This window comes from Centroberyx gerrardi, chromosome 20 (genome assembly GCF_048128805.1).
Source record: "Centroberyx gerrardi isolate f3 chromosome 20, fCenGer3.hap1.cur.20231027, whole genome shotgun sequence".
In the NCBI taxonomy this organism is placed as follows: domain Eukaryota; kingdom Metazoa; phylum Chordata; class Actinopteri; order Beryciformes; family Berycidae; genus Centroberyx; species Centroberyx gerrardi.
This window is the reverse complement of record NC_136016.1, coordinates 9,200,001-9,219,287: the sequence shown is the minus strand read 5'-3', so window position 1 is coordinate 9,219,287 and position 19,287 is coordinate 9,200,001. Positions and strand designations below refer to the sequence as shown.

The window sequence follows — 19,287 nt, the reverse complement described above, 5'->3', positions numbered from 1 at the left end:
ACAGACTCAAACCCTCACTGCACCCCTCAACTGTCTGTCAACCACAGACTACTCTAAAGCCTTTACAGTTTCCCTTTAACAGGAGAGAAGTTGTGATACAGCCAGAATGATGCAAGTAGCCGGCCAATATTTAAAAATACTTTAAGAAAAAAATGCAAGGAGTGCTTAGTTTTATCTAAGCTTACCAGTGATGTATCCAGTTTTGACCCAGAAAATGTGCTAATATTTTGTATGGTTTGTTTCATCCTACTTTACTTTCATCCTAAGACAGATGGAGTTTACCACCCAGGACAGCAGAATAAGTGTGAAAAAGTTTAAACGATCATACATGTATTTGAATGAAAATTCATTTCATTAACATAGGCTACTTTTCTGTGATTGACAACTTACCTGAACTCCAGTATCTAAACCTATCTAGTACTACAAGCTCCTTAAAACAAATACTACAAACTATTTGCAACAGCTTTTTCACCCAGGTATGGTTTAAGTGTCTGGTGAGTCAAGCAAAATCTCAAATCTCAAATATTTGAAGCCATGCTCAGTTCTGCCATCAGGAATCAAAGTGTGTCATCAGATGATAATATAGTGGATACCCTCCATAAATCAGGGTTTGACACAAACACAAACACACACAGACTTATCATGAATACTGTGCTACACAAAGGGACAGCAATTTTTTTTAATTATTATTATTCAATTAGTGCAATGAAAATAATTCATAGGGATTCACAGAGGGAGGTAGAGCAGATAGTTCATGGACGCTGATTTCATCTTGTATATCTATGGATGGTCTGGTCCAAAGAGAGCAGCAGGGACGGCTCCTCCACTCCACTGTAACACACACACACGCACACACACACACACAAAATCACATCAGTTATAAATAACTATACACTACACTACGCTCTCTATATTAGTTAAGTGATATTGATTGAGTGATTGTAATTGTGAGTTTAACTCTGAGAGTGTAAAAAGCAACACCATGCCAGTGTTTGTATAAATCCACAACATCAGTTAATTTAACACTTTAGATAGTTTTGAACAGCCATATCAGCTCTATGAGTGAACAAACAACACTCCACAATCAACACTTGTCAACGCCAAATCATTGAAAAATCAATGAAATCAATTCTTAACAGTGGAAATTTTGACATGTGGTACCTGAGGACATAAGTCACACAGAGGATGCAGAGAGGCTGCTGGGCGATGGGGTTGGACTTGGAGGGACGGGCGCTGGGGATGACAGCGCTGTGACTCTCCACCCAGACATACCCTCCACCTCTCACCAGCATCCTGTACTGACCACTCACTGACTGGCTCTTCAGACACACTGAGAGAGAGAGAGAGAGAGAGAGAGAGAGAGAGAGAGAGAGAGAGAGAGAAAGAGAAAGAGAAAGAGAAGGAGACAAAGAATCAGAAAGGGAGGTGAGAGAGTGAGAGAGAACAGGAGAGGAATAGAGATAGAAATGTGATTCAAGTGCGATGTTTTGTGTGTGTGTGTGTGTGTGTGTGTGTGTGTGTGTGTGTGCGGGCGCGCACCTGTATATGTGTGCATCACTACTCACAGTTCACATGACTTTTGGCCAGGCGGTTTGCATCTAGTGTGTGACAGAGATCGTAGATCGAACGACCCAGAAGCTCCTCAGGACTGTAACCTAAAAGCACTGTCACCCTGGGAGGCGCGTGTACACACACACACACACACACACACACACACACACGCACACACACAAAAGTTACCACTTTGGTAACACATGATATCACAGTTCTCAAAATTATGCTTAATTACTGATTCTGCATTGACTGCACATGTCAATGTATTAGATATTGTGTATGCTTCAGTCATGGTCAACTAATGTGCTGATTAATGTGTAAGCACTTTATAATGAGTTAATAACTACAGTGCTAACTACCAGTTTAACTAATTGTATGTTAACATTTTACTTATTATGTAATAACTATAATACTCCTGAATATTGTAATATGGGGATGTAAGTCAATAAATACAATTAAAAAGGGAAGGTAAAAATTAGAACACACCGGTCGTTATTGTGTTAGTGCTAATTTTTGTCATCATCAAAAAAATCTTATTTCAGGTCATGGGAACCAACTCAAAGCCTAGAAACTATGCATTGTACATCACTGGGTTATGAAACCATTATTCAGGAAGTTGCTTATAAGCCATACTTCTACAACTGTAGCAATATCTAGAGTAAGTTAAAATAGTTTGAAAGTTTGTATATCATAAATGGAGTAATGAGTTAACTCATATGTTAACATGTGCTTAGGTAATGCTAAATTACTTGTTAATTAAGCATTCATTTACAGTATGTAAACTGTTAGTCACTTTTTACATGCTTGCTGCACTATTGCTGCACGGTTGCTCTATAACAAATCACAGTTACTCATTTTACTGTAATTGTACTGTAGCTGCAGATTTCTTGTGTACTTGTATTTAATTTAGTCTTTTTTTAAAGGCAGTAATATTACATTTTGAGGGCTTGGAGCCAAAGGGGTGTAAGTGCGATTTTGGGCGAATATGAGTATTATATATCAATTGAAAGGTCTCAGTGAGATCTTTTCAGTGCCAAAAGGACACAACTGAAATCATGGCCCATAAGTTTTAATTAAACAAAAACTGAAAGCCGTAACAGTAAAAGTATGGTTTTGTTTGCTGCCAAAAGGGCGTAACCGCACTTACGCCCTTTTGACACCAAGCAAAACCCCACTTTTGACACTGAACAAGCATTGTGGGTAGAGGATTCTAACAGCACTTAGGTCAACTCAAAATGCATGCTGACGTAAGTAATGCTAGCATGGCAGCATGATCACATCATGTTTAGTATCCTATTCATATCCTAATTCATATTCTAGGTCAATATTAGATAAATGTAAATATGTTAATATTCCCATGAAATACTTAGGCCTATAGATTCAAAATGTTATTTTATAATGTTAGGAGTGTGAACTGGTCAAGATGAGCTCTGATAGTAAGACTGCTGGTAGCTGAAGTTATCCCTCAGTGTTATGAAGAGTTTTACAGGTCTTTGAATGTGTCCCAGGACACATCAATAAGTGATGTGTCCTGGGACACATACAAAAATGTATTATACTAGCAAAAGAAAAAAAAAGTAGTAGTTTAGAATCAAAAGTAGTTTCTTAGAGAGGTTTATTAAAAAGGTTTATTAAAAGTTTTTAACAGAAAAAATGTATCAATCAATTTGATATGTTCCATGTAGCCTACAATTTTAAAGACCTTGGTGAAAGTTGCTGAGCATTACTTCAAGATAAAGATATTAATTCTGATCTTGTTTTATATTTCAGTGTTGATTGAAATGTAATCGCTACATTTGTATTAAAATGAATGTGTTTTACAATTGTTTACTTACATACACCCATATTCTGCATGGCTGTATTGGGACAATGTTTGTGCCAAAAAGGCGTATTTCACTCTTTTGCCATTTTTAAAAAAGTTAACAAATATAATTAAACTTAAACTGTAGCAGTATTGTTTTTATAGTAATGCTCAATCTGATAACACAAAAAGTTAAAATATTGTGCTTAGTATGTGGTAACGGCAGCTGATCCAAGTTTGATCAAAATTTGTTTTGGCTCTCCTGTAAAATCTACTATAACGCACTTATGCCCCTTTGGCTCCAAGCCCTCGATTTACATTTACATTTACAAATTTACAAACAAAAGAAATCTTGCTTCCATAAGCATTTGTACCAGAAACAGACAAAAATTGCATCTGACTCAAACCTGTGTAAGCATGTGGAGCTAATGTTAAATTAACTAACTGTAATGTTAAATGCCCAAATACATCTATCCATGATAGCAGCCTAGTTAACATTAGCAAAAACACCATCCACCTTACTGGTTTGCGTATGCCTGGTTGTTGTGTAGTTAGTTTGCTAACCTTGCTAGCTAGTTGGATAGCTAATAGCAAAACAAACATCAATGTAGTAATGCTGTTGAATAATAGGATTAGGCATTTTCAGTTGTTTTTTTTAACAGATCAAATAATGACATGAATTTCAGAATCTTATATTTAGAACGCTCTACATACAGTAGTTTATATCAACATTACAGTATCGCTTATTGTACTCTCATCTCGTCCTCTTTGCATTACATGGGAAAAATCATATGTAGCAATGTCTGCTTTTTTAATGCAACTCAGTAACTTTTACTCAGTATTTTTTACTTTTACTTAAGTACATTTTTACACCATTAATCTTAACCTCTACTTAAGTAGAATTTCAACAAAGTAACATCACTTGTAGGCTACTTGGGAAAGATGTTTTGGTACTCTTTGGTACTTTCCACCCCTGCTGTTGCTTTGTTCCTCTAAGTGAAACTGTTTGCAAATCCCACAGTACTAATATATTAGAGATACAGGGTGGTTGGTAATTTTTCGTTGCCACTGTATTCAGAGTATTATGAAAATACAAACTAATTTGTATGTGCTCGTGTGTGTCTTTGTGAGTGTGTGCATGGCTGTAAATCACCTGGGGTCACAGTGTGTGAACCTCATGTCCATGCTGTGCTGGCTGGTGAAGGTGTGTGCGCTGAGGAGTGTGTGTGAGAGGGGAAGAGGCCGGCAGGTTAGCAGCAGGCAGGGGAACGAAGAGGGGGCAACACACACCTTCACATGGCCCTTACAGTGGAGCACCTGGCCAATGAAAAACACACAGCCAAACATAGAGGATGGAGGTAATTATTATTAAATAAATTATATCTATTGAAGACCAGCAGTACTATCACTCTCTCACCTTCCAAGTAGCTGACTTGAGGTTGGCGGTTCTTCCTCTGTGCGTCATCGCGCTCTTCATCCTCATGACAAAGTCCCTGTCAGCGCCGCACCAGCCATCCCCTCAAAACCAATCAGTGATTTATTCAACAACACAGGCATTGTCATTTGCTGTCACTGTCATTAAAATCTATAGAAAATGAGAGGTATCCATTCAGTAGTTTGTGGGGGACAAAGCAGAGCATTGCCACACACACACACACACACACACACACACACACACACACACACACACACACACACACACACACACACACACACACACCTGCAAATAGACGTAGATTATTTCTGATTTCCTCATGGTCACAAGGGTGGGTGAACTCATAAATATTGTGTCCCATCAACTCAGCCTGTGCAGAAACACATATGAAGGACATATTCAGTTCCAAACCCTCTGAATGCACATATGCGATCATGCAGAAATGTGTGTGTGTGTGTGTGTGTGTGTGTGTGTGTGTGTGTGTGTGCACCTGAGTCAGGCCCATGTGCTTGCTGACATTGTCAGACAGGTAGATCATGTCTCCGTCAGTGGACACCACCATCAGAAAGCCCTCCAGGAGCCTCAGGTACAGGTCCGTCTCCCCCGCCTCCTCCAAGGCCTTCACCTCCTCCGTCTCTTTCTCCTCCTCGTTCTGTCCATCATCCCGCTCCCTCTTCTCTGACTTTCGCCCTTTTTCTCCACTCTGCGCCAGCTGTCTGTATTTTACTGTTTGACTGGCCTCTGTCCCTGTACCAGCGATGCCTGAGACAGAAAGTCATTGATGTTATTGATGCTGTTCTATTCTATTCTATTCTAAATCTGCAGTGGGTTCAGTGTGTGTGTGTGTGAATTGTGATGATTGTGTGGTGTGCTGCATATATGATGAGTTTGTGTGTGTGTGTGTGTGTGTGTGTGGGTGTGTGTTCCAGGTGTCTTTCATGTTAGCAAGGACTTCCTCTTAGGTCGAACTCACATGTCAAACCCACAAGTCTTGTGACTACATGCATTAGAAACTATTTACTGTAACCAATCACTATAATTCACAAGGCGAAAAATAATATTTCTACCAAGGCAGGTCATACCCATCCTGCAGAAAAGTACATTTCCCATATATTTCAGAATATCTTTAGAGAAAATATACAAAAAATTCCCCAAAAATGTATATCATCTACATGTACAAATACATTTTCGGCCATTTTGGTAGATTTTAAAACGTATCTTTAAACATGAAGTGTGAATGAACTATATTTTTGTCATATGGGGAGAGCTGAACTGATTTATTCAAGCCTGTTACATGTACATAACGTGCCAATAACCAGGTTTTCTGGTGTTTTCTAGATGTCTTTATAGACAGTGACTCTCATTAATGTGTGTGAGGTGTGTGTGCTCACGGTGCTGGTACCTGTGAGCAGTGTGTGTATGCGTATGTAGCTGAGGGTGAGGCGTATGATGGAGGGCTTGTCCAGGTGGGCTCTCACGGCGGGCTGGAGGGGCAGCAGGCGGGACAGGTCAGCGAACACGTCAGACTCCACCCTGCGTCTCCTCCTCGCCGCCTCGCGACTCACAGCCCTGCAGGGGAAACAGTTCAGTTACACAGGAAGAGACACTAAATGACTCAGACTGAGTTCAGTTTCCCTTATGAGAAAGAACTCAAGTAATCCTGTGATCATTTTTAGATATAATGCAAATATCACTACAAGTCCTATAGGAATATAAAAGGAATATTAAAGTTGTACCATAGGAGGATAAAACAATGCCAAAAAGTACAATAAGGTCAATATAAACTCACTATTGAGTACCACAGACATACCTTAAGTATCAAGTATATACCTTAAGTACCTATAGGATCATAATAGGAATATTATAGTGATACAATATTAGATGAAAAATACCATAAAGTATGATAGGTTATTGTTAGTGAGTAGTAACTCACTAGTACCAAATCGCTATAACAACATTAAAGGAATATTACAGTGATATATAAATAATATATAAATAGCAGATAAAATATACCATGAAGTATGATAAGGGCACTATAAAAATTACAGGAATCTTTTTTTTTGAGGATTTTTTGTGAGGATTATTATCAGTAATTTAATGATATTGATCCAGTAGTTGAACTGAAGTGAAAGTGTGAATTGAAGGGCATGGGGAAGGAGAACTGTAATAACTTCAAAAAGAGAACAACTTAAATGTATGTATTTTTTAAAGAAAAAAGTGAATATAGACATATACGGTGAATGCGGTCATCAAAATGTCTCTGTACAAAGTCAGCATGCAGTGATGTGAGGCCGAGCCTTACCTTCTCTTCTCCCTGTCTGCTGTCATAATATCCCAAACGCGTCTTTATCCCGGGCCGTGGTGAAAGTTGGCTCAGACAATGAGACGGCGGGGGGAATTCACAGCCCGGCGGGAAATCTCCCTGCTGCAATTTGCACCGTCACAGGTAGCCTGAGAGCCGGTGACTGCTGCCAAATGTCTCAAGGCAAGTGGTCCAACCCCAAAGTGTCTTCTCTCTCCTCTGCATGTGCATCACGGGCAGGCCTCCAAAACTGAGCAAGATGATAGGTCAGCTGGCCAGGAAAAGCATCACCCTCCCCTTACTTCCCCCCTTCCCCCCTCCCTCCCTCCCAGACATCTGCACACTACTGTACATGCATGCACACCCTCCCCTCCCCTCCCCTCCCCTCTTCTCTGCTCTTTTCTCTCACACACTTTCTTTTAGTTGCATCCCACAGACCCGGCTCCCCGTAGGCTGCAAAAATCGATAAAATACCAAAACTATGAACGAAAAAAAAAAGAAGGCACAGAGGAGGCCGGGAGTGATGTAGACAGCTCAGTGTTTTATTGGAATCAGACCAGACAGGACTAGCCCGGCTGTTACACTACATTTGGCACAGAGTAAGATAGTGTGACCAGGAACAGCCCTACCCCTGGGTGCACGAAGCTTCACTACACACCGACTCTACTGCACACAGAGCAACCAGCTCGCCTTCGGATCACTGTACAGTACACACGACGACAGTCCTTCTCTGTGTGTGCGTGTGTGTTTGTAAGAAAGAGAGTGAGAGGAGGAGAGAGACAAAGAAAGAGAAAGTCTATGTTTGTCTGTGTATGTGGTATTTTGTGTGTGTGTGTGTGTGTGTGTGTGTGAGCGCGTGCGTGTGTGTGTGTGTTCGTCTGTCTCTGTGTGAAATGAGAGGTAATTCAGCTGCTGGTCTTCCACATTTCCTGTAACCCGGCTGTAACAGACCTATAATAGTATAGTTATAGTATTGTACACAAAGGTTTCCTCCAGATACACTTTACAATAATAATAATAATGATAAAAAAGAGACAGAGACACAGACAGACAGACAGAGAGAGAGAGAGAGAGAGAGAGAGAGAGAGAGAGAGAGAGAGATCAAAAAGAAAGAAAAGCTTTTTGAAAAAAGTCAGAAAAGCGAGTGATTTTGGCTGAGTGAGATGGCTGCTGGGGCGGGAGCCGGAGGGGGAATTAGTGTTTCGGTAGAGGGAGGGGGCAGAGAATACTGACGGTAACTATGGAAACAGAAATGACGAGGACGAAAAGTCACAGACCAAAAGGAAAAGAGGAAAAAAAAAAAAAATCACACATTCGCACGCAATGACTGTGTACATTCACGACGAAACGCCCACGGGCCAGCACACTCTCACCGGCGGGACAGACACACAAACTGACAAAAGTAACAGATGGATGAAAGCTATGCAACCAGGAGGACACTTTTCACTGCTACACCTGTCACACAGGCCGCCTGTAACACTCTGCTCCAGATAATTAGTTCAATAGCCTGTAACTCGCAGTTCAGCATTCACTTTATACACACAGACAGAATGAGAACGTGTGTGTTCATGTGTGTGTATTTATGTGTGTGTGTGTGTGTGTGTCAAACAATGAGAGCGAGTCGATTTGCGCTCCAGATCGACTCTATAGATTCAGTCATGGGCCGATGAAACAGCAACAAGTGGAGGTTTAACATAGGAAAAACAACACTGTACAAACGAAAAAAAAAAAAAGCAATAAAACCGACAGACAGAGTACGGATTCAATCATACCACAATCCAATAGAACACATCTTGAGGAAATAAACAAAAACCGAACAAACAAAACCGTAAAATATATAGATAGTCAAGGTATTGCACAAAGGGTATTTGGCCCTAACTGGTCCACAATAAGAACAGTATAACACAGGTAGGGTGCTTGTCCATGCGCCACCACTCTCCTTTACTAGCAGACAATACCAACACAATACAGCCACTCAACACAGGCTATATACAAGCCTCTGCACCCAACACCTACAGTCCACATGTGTATGGGTGCTGGGGAGAGAAGCAGGGTGTGTGTGTGTGTGTGTGTGTGTGTGTGTGCGATAGAGTATTTAAAATGTGCGTATGGGTATGTGAGCGTGTGTTTGTGTGTGTAAAAATCGATGCAAGTGTGCATGTGGGTATGTGTGAGCGTGCGTGTAAATCTACATAAGTGTGCCTGTGGGTATGTGTATGCGCTTGTATGTGTGTGTGTGTGACAGTGTGAGCGTGTGCAGGTGTGTGCATATTCATATTCATATTCATAATAAAGCCAGGCAACAAGAACAACACAATGCAAGTAAAGAATATTCCAAAAGTAACAACAACCAATAGCTTCAAAGTAAAGGAGTGACAGTGTGTGTGTGTGTGTATGTGTGTATGTGTGTATGCGGCATGTGTTTTTGTAAAGGGATTTGTGGTACTACGTGTGTATGCGTGTGTGTCAGCATGTGTGCGTACATGTGAGTGGGAGTATTTGTGTGTGCGGCGCGTGCCACATTTTGTGTTGTTACATCAGTGTGTGTGTGTGTGTGTGTGTGTGTGTGTGTGTGTGTGGTAAAGCGTTAGGTCTGCGTCTCCTCAGGGGCGCAGTAGGAGAAGTCCTTGAACTCGTCCTGGTTGATCTGTCGTACGATGGCCTCGTCCGTGGGAGTCAACACGGGATCCTCCTTGGTGAAGTCCTGGTCAAAGTTATTCACATCTCGCTTGGTCTTCTGCAGACACACACACACACAGAAAGAGAGAAAGAGAGAGAAAGAGAGAGAGGGGTCAGAGGGGAAAAGAGGAACAAACTCTGTGTCTTTTACTTTCAGCTGACACCACAATCTAGTGCTAGAAAAGTGATATTGGGGTGACATCTTCTGACCAGTAAGACTCACTGCCTTTTTGCATGCTGTCACCTGCATGTATGTGTACATGTATGTAGGATATGTATGTACAGGCTGCATTAGTGTATGTATGTGTGTGTGTGTGTGTGTGTGTGTGGAAAATGGTCATACTATGTCCTCATACTTGACTGTTTTTCCAGCTTTTCAATTCTTGTGGGGATGTTTGAAACTTACCAGATGGTAAAAGTAGTAATAGTAGTAATGTGTGTGTGTGCGTGTGTGTGTGTGTGTGTGTGTGTGTGTGTCTTACAATACGTGGTTTAAAGGGTGGTTTGACTCTCCTCTGCTCCAGCAGGACCCAGTCTATCTCTCTGAAGAAGGGATGGGTCTTGATGGCCTCCTCACAGCCTTGGCTCACCACACAGCCCAGACGCTTGGCCGGGTTCTTGGTCATGAACTACACACACACACACACACACACATGTTTATTATTATACTGCTTTTGATCTGAATTATATTGTCTGTAAACAAACCCTTAAGACGCTCAGCTGGGCTTTCATCCATAACATGAGGAGGAGAGAAGAGAAGGATAACAGTTTGGATGATGTTTGCCACATTGGACAATAAAACCAGTGTCAGAAAGTTGATACCATCACAAGAAACTTTTTCAGAGTAAATGAATGCTGTGACTGACATCTAACCCCACAATGTAAAACGGTAAAACTTTGGTATGGTAAAAACTGAAGGCCCTGCAGTATGAGGTGGAAAACTAATCATGTAAACTACTAAATTTACAGTCTTAAAACGGTAATTTTAAATACATGAGCCACTACATTGCCTGCAAGTGAGTTTCGGCTCATGAGAAAACACATTTCGAGAGTGTAGATGAAAACCACGGTGACAGAGGGTTGAGTGAAAAGCATTTCGATGCTAATAATAGAGTGGAGGCATTAATAGCACTGTGGATGGTACAAACAAAGAGGCGTAGTGGCAGAGCGTTGAGTGCTGGTGTTATTTACTGTGTCTGAAAGCTCTGGCCCGGCTTGTCCGGTCGTCTGGTCTGTATTGTGCTGGTAAGAGCTCTTTTTGTACACTCTATTGTGGTTTTATGATTGGACTGTTATTGCTTTAACCTCTTTGCTTGCCTTCTTTATTCTTCTCTGTATCTGTGTAAAGTGTATTGTACCACTTCTGCGTAAAGTGCACTTTGAGTTTGATTTGATCTGTTTTGGTGCGTACAGCTATGAGGGCAGAGGCGTGGGATGGGTGTATGAGGTAATATGGATAGGAAGAAAATGATTATTGTACGTATGTGAGGAGATAGTAATAGTGGTGAGAGTGAAACCTATGATTAGAAAAGTCATTCTTATAAAATGGGATAATATCTAGTGAATTTAATTATTGTAAAATTAAACTATTCCTCTTTTTTCTGGGGACGCCTTCAAGGGCCCCCAAGAACCACTAATTTTGATAATGAGATAAAATCTTGAAGTGTATTTACAGGTATCTGGCTCTTCAACTGAAGAAATCAAATAAGGAAATGATGAAAAAGGTGATAGAGAGACGGTACGTACAGCTCGGAGGATAGAAACGGCCTCTTTGCTGAGCCAGACGGGGTAGAGGACGTCATCATGGAGAATTGACTCAAACAGGTCGTCTTCATTATCAGCTTCAAATGGAGGCTGTCCAGCCATCATCTCATACATCAGCACCCCCAGGGCCCACCAGTCCACCGAAGCACCGTACTCCAGCTCCTGCAGGATCTGAATACAGCAAAACAACATGGTTTAACAAAACTGTAACACCAGTTCACAATTCACCATTCTCCAGGTCCTGTAGGATCTGAAGACAGTAAAACAACACTTTTTAAAGTGGTGGGGACCTAAAATACTGCGACACCAGTCCAGTCCATCAATGCACCAACCTCCAGCTCCTGGAGGATGTAAATACAACAACACAATGTGGGATAACACAATGTGGGGGATATAAATACTGTAACAACAGTCCACTCAACCACCACTCCAACTCTAAATACAGGATCTAAAAGGATCCAGGATCTAAATACAGCATAATAACATTGTTTAACACAGTGGGGACCTCAAACACAATAACACCAGTCCACCAAGACACCATTCTCCAGTTCCTGTAGGACCATAAGACAACAAAATAAAAATATTTTACATGGGGGGGGGGGGGGGGGGCATAAAATGCTGTAACACCGCTTCACTAATGCCCTGTACTCCAGCTTCTGGAGGATCTCAATATGACAAAACATAATATATAATATATAATATAACAATAACAATTTAACATGGGGGCCCAGTGCATAAAGAGACCATACCGTAAACAAAAGCTCACTCACGGATCCCCATCAACAGTTGTGTGTCCGGTCTAATGTCTTACTATAAATGAATAGTGATTCAACATGTACCCAGTATATAAAAGCTTTTATTTGCTGTTCTAAACATCCAGTGCAGAAAAAATCCTCTGGCATACAGCGCTCACACCAAACAACCCACAACAGTGTTTTGTTGGTGTAGAAAGAAGAAGAACTGGGTAGATAGCATGAGCATCAAAAGCCACCATGACTGCACAGACAAAGAAAAGAGCGCCACCTACAGGAACTCAAACTTCATCAACAGAGGATCTACAAAAAAAAAAAACGGCACAGTACTGGACACACTGTTTGATTGACAGGTGATCTCTGGGAGATGCAGTGCAGAAACACTGCACATAAACACTGCGCAATGAGCGCTTAGCACCAAAGATGTCGCTTTACCACTTTAAAGGAAGCGTCAAGGCACCGTGGCCTGGGCTCAGCTCACCTCGGGGGCGATGTAGTCGGGCGTGCCGCAGAAGGTGGTGGTGGTCACGCCGTTGATGATGCCCTCTTTGCACATGCCGAAGTCTGCCAGCTTACAGTGACCTTCCGCATCCAACAGGATGTTATCTAGCTTCAGATCCCTGAGAGAGACAGGGAGAAGGAGACACACACACAGAATTATTGTTACTATTGTTATTCTGTAGCTTGCTGTGGCAATACGTCATATGTCATGTCAATAAAGCCAGCTGAATTCAATTGAACTGAATTGAATTGAGAAGGGAAGGGGGAGAGGGAGATGAAGATGGAGAGAGAGAGAGAGAGAGAGCGAGAGAGAGAGAGAGAGAGAGAGAGAGAGAGAGAGAGAGAGAGGGTTCCCATCGTAGCCCTGATGTAAAATTCCATGATTTTTCCATGACTTTCAATAACAAAGTCGGGGCACTTCCATGACCTAAAAATGTTATTCCTTCCTGGTTTGTTTTTCTAAAGGTCTAAGCAGTCTGGTTTCCACTGTAGCTGGTCTTGCTGTGTTGAAGTGGCAATACAATGGATGAAAAACAGCTGAAAAAACACCATCTAATGCAATGAATGTGTGTAACGAGTTGGAATAAAAACATTCTCAATTTCCCTGATATTCCAGAAATTGCATGACCAGTAGGAACACCGGAGAGATCAAGAGAGAAAGAGTTATGAAACCAGTGAGGATAAACCATCAGAGTTTTCAAGGTCTAAGTGTCTTTTAGCAGTTGTCCCGTAACAGCTTGGGCTCTCGACGGGTGATAAGAGCCTCAGGGCCGAGCGGAGAAGGGGTGTTCACCTGTAAATGACCCCGTTGCGGTGGAGGAACATGAGGGCTGAGGTGACCTCGGCGGCGTAGAAGCGAGAGCGAGGCTCATCGAACTTCCTGGAGCGCTGGATCTGGAACATCAGGTCTCCTCCGTTCACGTACTCCATTACAAAGAACAAGCGGTCCTGGAGAGAGAGGAGAGAGAGAGGTGTGAGACAGAGAGAGAGAGATGGAGAGTAAGTGTGTGTGTGTGTGTGTGTGTTGGGGTCCTACCCGTGTCTGGAAGCAGCAGTAGAGCTGGGTGAGGTAGGGGTGGCGGCGGGCCAGGGCCAGGATGCGCTTCTCGGTCAGGGTGCAGTCCACGTCGTCGTCCTGCAGGATCACGTCCTTCTTCAGCACCTTGACGGCGTAAACCTCCTCCGTCCCCTTCAGCTCCGCCAGCATCACCTGGAGGGAGGGAGGGAGGGAGGGAGGGAGGAGAAGGAGAGGAAGAGGAATGAGGGAAGGAGGGAGGGAGGGGGTAAGAGAAAGAGAGGGAGAGGGAAGGAGAGAGGAAGACAGATATGGAGGGAGTGGAGGACAGATGGAGAAGAGAAAAAATAAAGGAGGTAGGGAATGAGGGAGAGAGGGAGGGAAGGAAGGTGGAGGAGACAGAGAGAGAGAGAGAGAGAGGGAAGGACAGGAAAATGAAGGGGGAAAAGGGGAAGGAGCAAGAAAGGAGGAAGGGAGGAGGGAGAGAAGGAGAGAGAGGGTGAAGAAGAGGAGATAAAGGAAAGGAGAGAGGGAGGGTGAGATGCAGGGGAAGGAGGGAGAGAGGGAGAGGGAAGGAAAGGCACGGAGAAAAAGAAGGGGGTGGGAAGAACAGTGAGAGAGGAAAGGAGGAGAAAGAGGGAGGAAGGAAGTATGAGGTTATAGATGGCTAAAAAAAAAACATCATAACTTTACCAAAGATGGACAGTGCTGGTGGACAGACTTCAAATTTTAGTTTTGAATCTATTCATATGCACTGCTTGCACCACATTGTGTTCTGATAATATGAAACATCAGATTCCACCGTACACACTTTGTTTCAATAACAATAGAAAACAAATAGCGCTGGCTTTGGCAATGGAGGCAGAGGAGCCAATCAGCTCCCTCCCTGTCCTCCCTCCTTCCACCCCTCCTCCCTGTCCTCCCTCCATCCACCCCTCCTCCCGCCTCCTCATCCTACCTTGCCGAAGCTGCCCTTGCCGAGGACTTTGATGAAGCTGAAGTCCTTGAGGCTCCTCCTCGGGGCCTGTCCGTTCTCCCTGCCTCCCGAGGAGGAGGAGGAGGTAGAGCAGGTGGAGGTGGAGGAGGAGGAGGAGTGTTCGGGTCCCTGCTGGTCCAGCGACAGCACCTCCTGCAGGCGCTCCAGCTCTGCCAAGTCTGTAGGAGTCCGGGGAAAAACGGATCTGTGAAAACCAGCTGACTGCTCTTTTCTGTCTTTAAAGATCAGCGTTGGACTCGTTACGCAACGAAAAGTGAGATTTTACTCATTGCTTGTTAGTCATTTCAAAACTAATGTTATTACTTTACGTGTAAATCCTGAGGAAATCAAAATGGGAATCCTTCCACACAGAAAAAGTAAACTTTTCTCTCACAACTAGCATAGTGAGAGGACAATGACTAATTATGAGGAAAATGAACTGTGGTGGGTGGTGGGGTATTGTTTTTACATAATTCAAAGTTCATCTTCTATCTGGAGGGGATGATAAACTGTTTTTTTTTAGCTACAAAAACTTTTGAAATTGTTTCCCTCCCTTGCGTAACAATGCAATAGGTAGCAATTGCAAAAAAGGGATTTGAGGCACTGCATTTAAAAGCCTTTAATTCAGATGGGTAAGTATTAACAACATGACAGAATTACACACCGACGTGCTTCAGCTTGGCTGAGCCTCCATCACTCCTGAATAAAAGGCTTTTAAATGCAATACAGAGTGCCTCGGACCATTTTTTTTAACTGCTACCCACTGAAATGTTACGCAAGGGAGGGAAACAATTTCCAGAATTTTTGTAACCAAATTTAGTGGAACCTAATCCAAAGAGCATCTGCGCACCAAGGAACCTTCCCAACTTCCTATTTTTTCAACTTATTTTTTTATCAGTAACAGTAATATTACTACTGAAATTTAACTACTGATTATTGGGAAAAGTAACACATTACCACCCGACACTGGACAGAATTAATTTGAATTAAAATGAATTTAGGAATATGTGTTTTTGATGACGTGTGTTTCTGTGTGTGTGTGTGTGTGTGTGTGTGTTACCCTGCTGCGAGGGCGAGGTGGGGACAGCTGGCTGGCTGAAGCTGTCCTCAGTGTGGGAGAGCTCAGGAGGAGACTGAGGAGGGTCCTGCCCTGGAGTCAACTAGAGAGAGAGAGAGAGAGAGAGAGAGAGAGAGAGAGAGAGAGAGGTGGATGTTTATCAAATCATGTGACCATCATGTCTCCCATTAGTACGTTCACATGTTTCAAATGTTCAAATAATAACTCAATAATGATAATAACTTCATTTGTGTAGCACAAAATGCACTGCAGTGGCCATCAGGGTGAGGACTGCTTACCTTCCTCCTGCGCAGTGCGGTGTTGGAGATCTTGTCGGGCGTGACTCCCAGGTCAGACAGGACCTTGGCGATTCCCCTGGCGTCCACACCACAGTTAGGAGCTACATTGGTCTCACACCGCCTGTGCACATTCATCTTACACACTGCATGACGACAAAGGCATATGGAAATGGTTTATGTTAAAATGACAAAATTTTGCAATGCTTCTCAGTGTAGGAATGCTGTTTGACTCATAAAGAAGTGAACTGTAGGACATCTGTCTACACTACCAGTCAAAAGTTTGGACACACATTCTTCTTTATTTTTACTATTTTTCACATTTTAGAATAATAGTAAAGACATCAAAACAAAGGGAATTGGCAGTGACCAAAAAAGTGCTAAACAAATCCAAACTATCTTATATTTTAGATTCGTTAAAGTAGCTGCCCTTTGCCTTGATGGAAAGGCCAAGGCTTTGGAAAGAAATTCATACATAGGCATCAACTTCACTATTAAGCATAAGCCTTTAGATCAAAATGGCTTTAAGATCATGAAAAACATAATATATTCAATTAGGCATGTCCAAACTTTTGACTGGTAGTATATATACAGCTCTTCATTAATTTAAATACAGTACTGTGCAAAAGTCTTAGGCACATTTCAAAAATAATGAGATCAAAATTTTCTAAATGTCAAAAAATTTACTATAAAGAGCAGTCTACTGACACACTAATGCAGAAAACAAATAAACATCTAAGATAAAATGTAAGACTTTTGCACAGTACTGTATGTGTTTTACTTGTTCCTGCTCTTCCTCTCCATCCCTTGACTTTATATATATCCCCTTGAATATATGCACATTTTGGCTGCAGACTATGACAGCAATGTGAGCAAAACATGATTTTTGTGCATAAACCTGACACTTAACACGTCCCTGTGTGATCACATGATAAACATGACAGTGGAACAACAAGCGCAGCCGTAGGCCTGTTGCACTCACCCTTGCACTGCAGGCCCTGCCTCATGAGTCCCCACAGCAGGGACCCACAGTGGTCACAGAAGGTGGGGACCTTGTAGTTGTGGATGCTGAACTTATGGGGAATGTTAACACTGAACCGCTGGGAGCCCACCTACAGAGGGAGACAGACACACGCACAGCGTTACAGAGAGCGCATTGCCACATTAGGGGAGGAATAATGCATGTGGGTGCATAGAAAACAAATGTAGAGACGCTGTAGAGAAAGGAAAGACTATATGGCGTGTGTGTGTGTGTGTGTGTGACCACGCACCTCCTCTGTTGTATCCTCCTGCTTCTTCATCCCGGCACACTTGGTGATGATGAGCTCATGGCAGCGCTTGTGGACCACGCACGTGCACACTGGAAACACAACATTCACATCAAGACACATGTGCTGATCTCCATGCATACAGTCTCACAAAGTTTACACAGCAACTAGTTTGGACCAAATCATATGATTGGCCAAGGGGCATTCCATCTGTGATGTCATTCAGTAGCCTTTATCCACTGGGCAGCTACAGCCAAAGCAATCTGATAGGTAATAGTAATAGTAAAGTAAAAAAACGGCATCTTGGGTATTATTGTTATCATCACTGGTCGGTCGTCACTTAAGTATTCATTCACATTGACTTACAATATTATGTAGTACTGTCTATTGGCCATATGCTGTGGTGAAATACATCTACAGCTCTATGGCCTTCGGTGGCTGGCGACCAAATCACAGCTGTCATTCACCAAAACATACGCCCTCTTGTGTTCTAATGCTTAAATAATATATGATGTGCAATGTTACTTGAGAAATTGGAATCCGCCAGAGAGAAATACTCACCCTGACACTGGTATCCCTGCTTCCCCAGCACCCCCCTATCAGATCACACACACACACAAAAAGAGAAAAGTTAGCCTTTCAACCAGACCCTTCAGCCATGCTGATCTGCACTTTTGGAAACATTACAGAGCAATTAGTGAGCTGTATCAGACAGGTGTGTGTGTGTGTGTGTGTGTGTGTGTGTGTGTGTGTGTGTGTGCATGTGTTTGAGCGTGCACATGTTTCCTACCAGATAAAATCTCTGCAATGTGAGCAGTATGTGGGTTGTCTCAGGTAGGTGGCCATGAACTTGTGTCCGTTGACTTGATGGACACGTCTTCGGACCGCCCCCTGTCGCCGGCGAGGACCAATCCGCTCGCGGAACACCCGCTCCTCATTATCGTTGGTTCCTGAGGCTGTCGGGCGAACAGACGCACAAAACAAGCAAGGCCAGGATTTAAAGAATGGATGGAAACTTTTGGTAAAAGCAACAACATGTGAAATTATGTCAAATAGAAGAGCAGGAGAAATGAATCAAGAGTTGAAAGAGATATGGAGAAAGTTTTTATGTTTTCTTAAAGGTGCAGGAGGATGCATCATTTGTGTGTGTGCTGTCTTTTTTTTCCTTTTTGTGTTTTTTTTTGTGTTTGTTTTGTTGTATGATGTGTTTGTCTTTCATGGATCTGTCAGATATGTTGTGGCTGGGTGATGTATGAATTTGTGGTGTGGTTTTTATGTTTTCTATATGCCAAAAAAAACAAGCAAGTGTAAATCATTTAATTCCAGCACTTTGTTACAATAGAGCGCCTCCCATATCTGTGCCTGTTCCATGTTCATTTCAGGTTGATAGGCTTTGAACTGTGGTTATTGCTAATACCCTGGATGAATTCTGTTGCATGTTTAATCCCCGATCCCTGATTATGGCACTGACTAAGAAAGGAGGTTTAAGAAAATGGATTGAGTCCATTGATATGACGCCATGTAAAGTCACTGTTGGCCAGTTTGAAACTGCTTCAGAAATCTGTGGGCACAGATACGATCACAGATGGCTGTTTCACACCCTTGTAGCTGAGTGAAGGTGATATAATTGAGATATAAACTGCAGTCTGATGTTGCTGTTGGTATGTGCAAGCAGCATAAACTACTCATAAAACAGCCGAGAGTGTTTCGCAACATGTCCGCGTTTCTGAATAAGATTTAGTGGAACATTTCGACACTTTACAGCGCTGCAGACATTTCACTCTGCCCGTCAATCTCACTTTCCGAGGGGTTGGTATACATGAGGGTCATCGAGACGTTCAATCATTCAATGGTCGTATAGCTCTCATCTCCCTTCTCCCTCCCGCC

General features: G+C 42.5%; 2 protein-coding genes across 2 annotated transcripts in view; both read right to left on the bottom strand.

Moving 5' to 3' along the window:
• Positions 1-702: 702 nt before the first annotated feature.
• On the bottom strand, positions 703-7,169 carry epas1a (endothelial PAS domain protein 1a). The gene is made up of 9 exons (XM_071907923.2): positions 7,093-7,169; positions 6,193-6,359; positions 5,281-5,552; positions 5,076-5,160; positions 4,773-4,873; positions 4,509-4,672; positions 1,566-1,672; positions 1,162-1,330; positions 703-831 (listed from the first exon to the last, which is right to left on the bottom strand). Exons 1-9 carry the CDS (start codon positions 7,116-7,118, stop codon positions 768-770), a joined length of 1,155 nt encoding a protein of 384 aa, XP_071764024.1. The 5' UTR covers positions 7,119-7,169; the 3' UTR covers positions 703-767.
• Positions 7,170-7,612: 443 nt separating this feature from the next.
• prkcea (protein kinase C, epsilon a) overlaps positions 7,613-19,287 on the bottom strand; it is a 27,186-nt gene continuing 15,511 nt past the window's right edge. The window contains exons 3-15 of the mRNA XM_071907642.2: positions 18,191-18,356; positions 17,962-17,996; positions 17,404-17,492; positions 17,115-17,244; positions 16,136-16,278; positions 15,840-15,939; positions 14,762-14,958; positions 13,825-13,998; positions 13,582-13,736; positions 12,769-12,907; positions 11,518-11,706; positions 10,254-10,400; positions 7,613-9,829 (exon numbers count right to left, since the gene is read on the bottom strand). Of these exons, the coding sequence (XP_071763743.1) occupies positions 9,680-9,829; positions 10,254-10,400; positions 11,518-11,706; positions 12,769-12,907; positions 13,582-13,736; positions 13,825-13,998; positions 14,762-14,958; positions 15,840-15,939; positions 16,136-16,278; positions 17,115-17,244; positions 17,404-17,492; positions 17,962-17,996; positions 18,191-18,356 (1,814 nt within the window). The 3' untranslated portion in view covers positions 7,613-9,679. The remainder of the gene's footprint in view (positions 9,830-10,253; positions 10,401-11,517; positions 11,707-12,768; positions 12,908-13,581; positions 13,737-13,824; positions 13,999-14,761; positions 14,959-15,839; positions 15,940-16,135; positions 16,279-17,114; positions 17,245-17,403; positions 17,493-17,961; positions 17,997-18,190; positions 18,357-19,287) is intronic.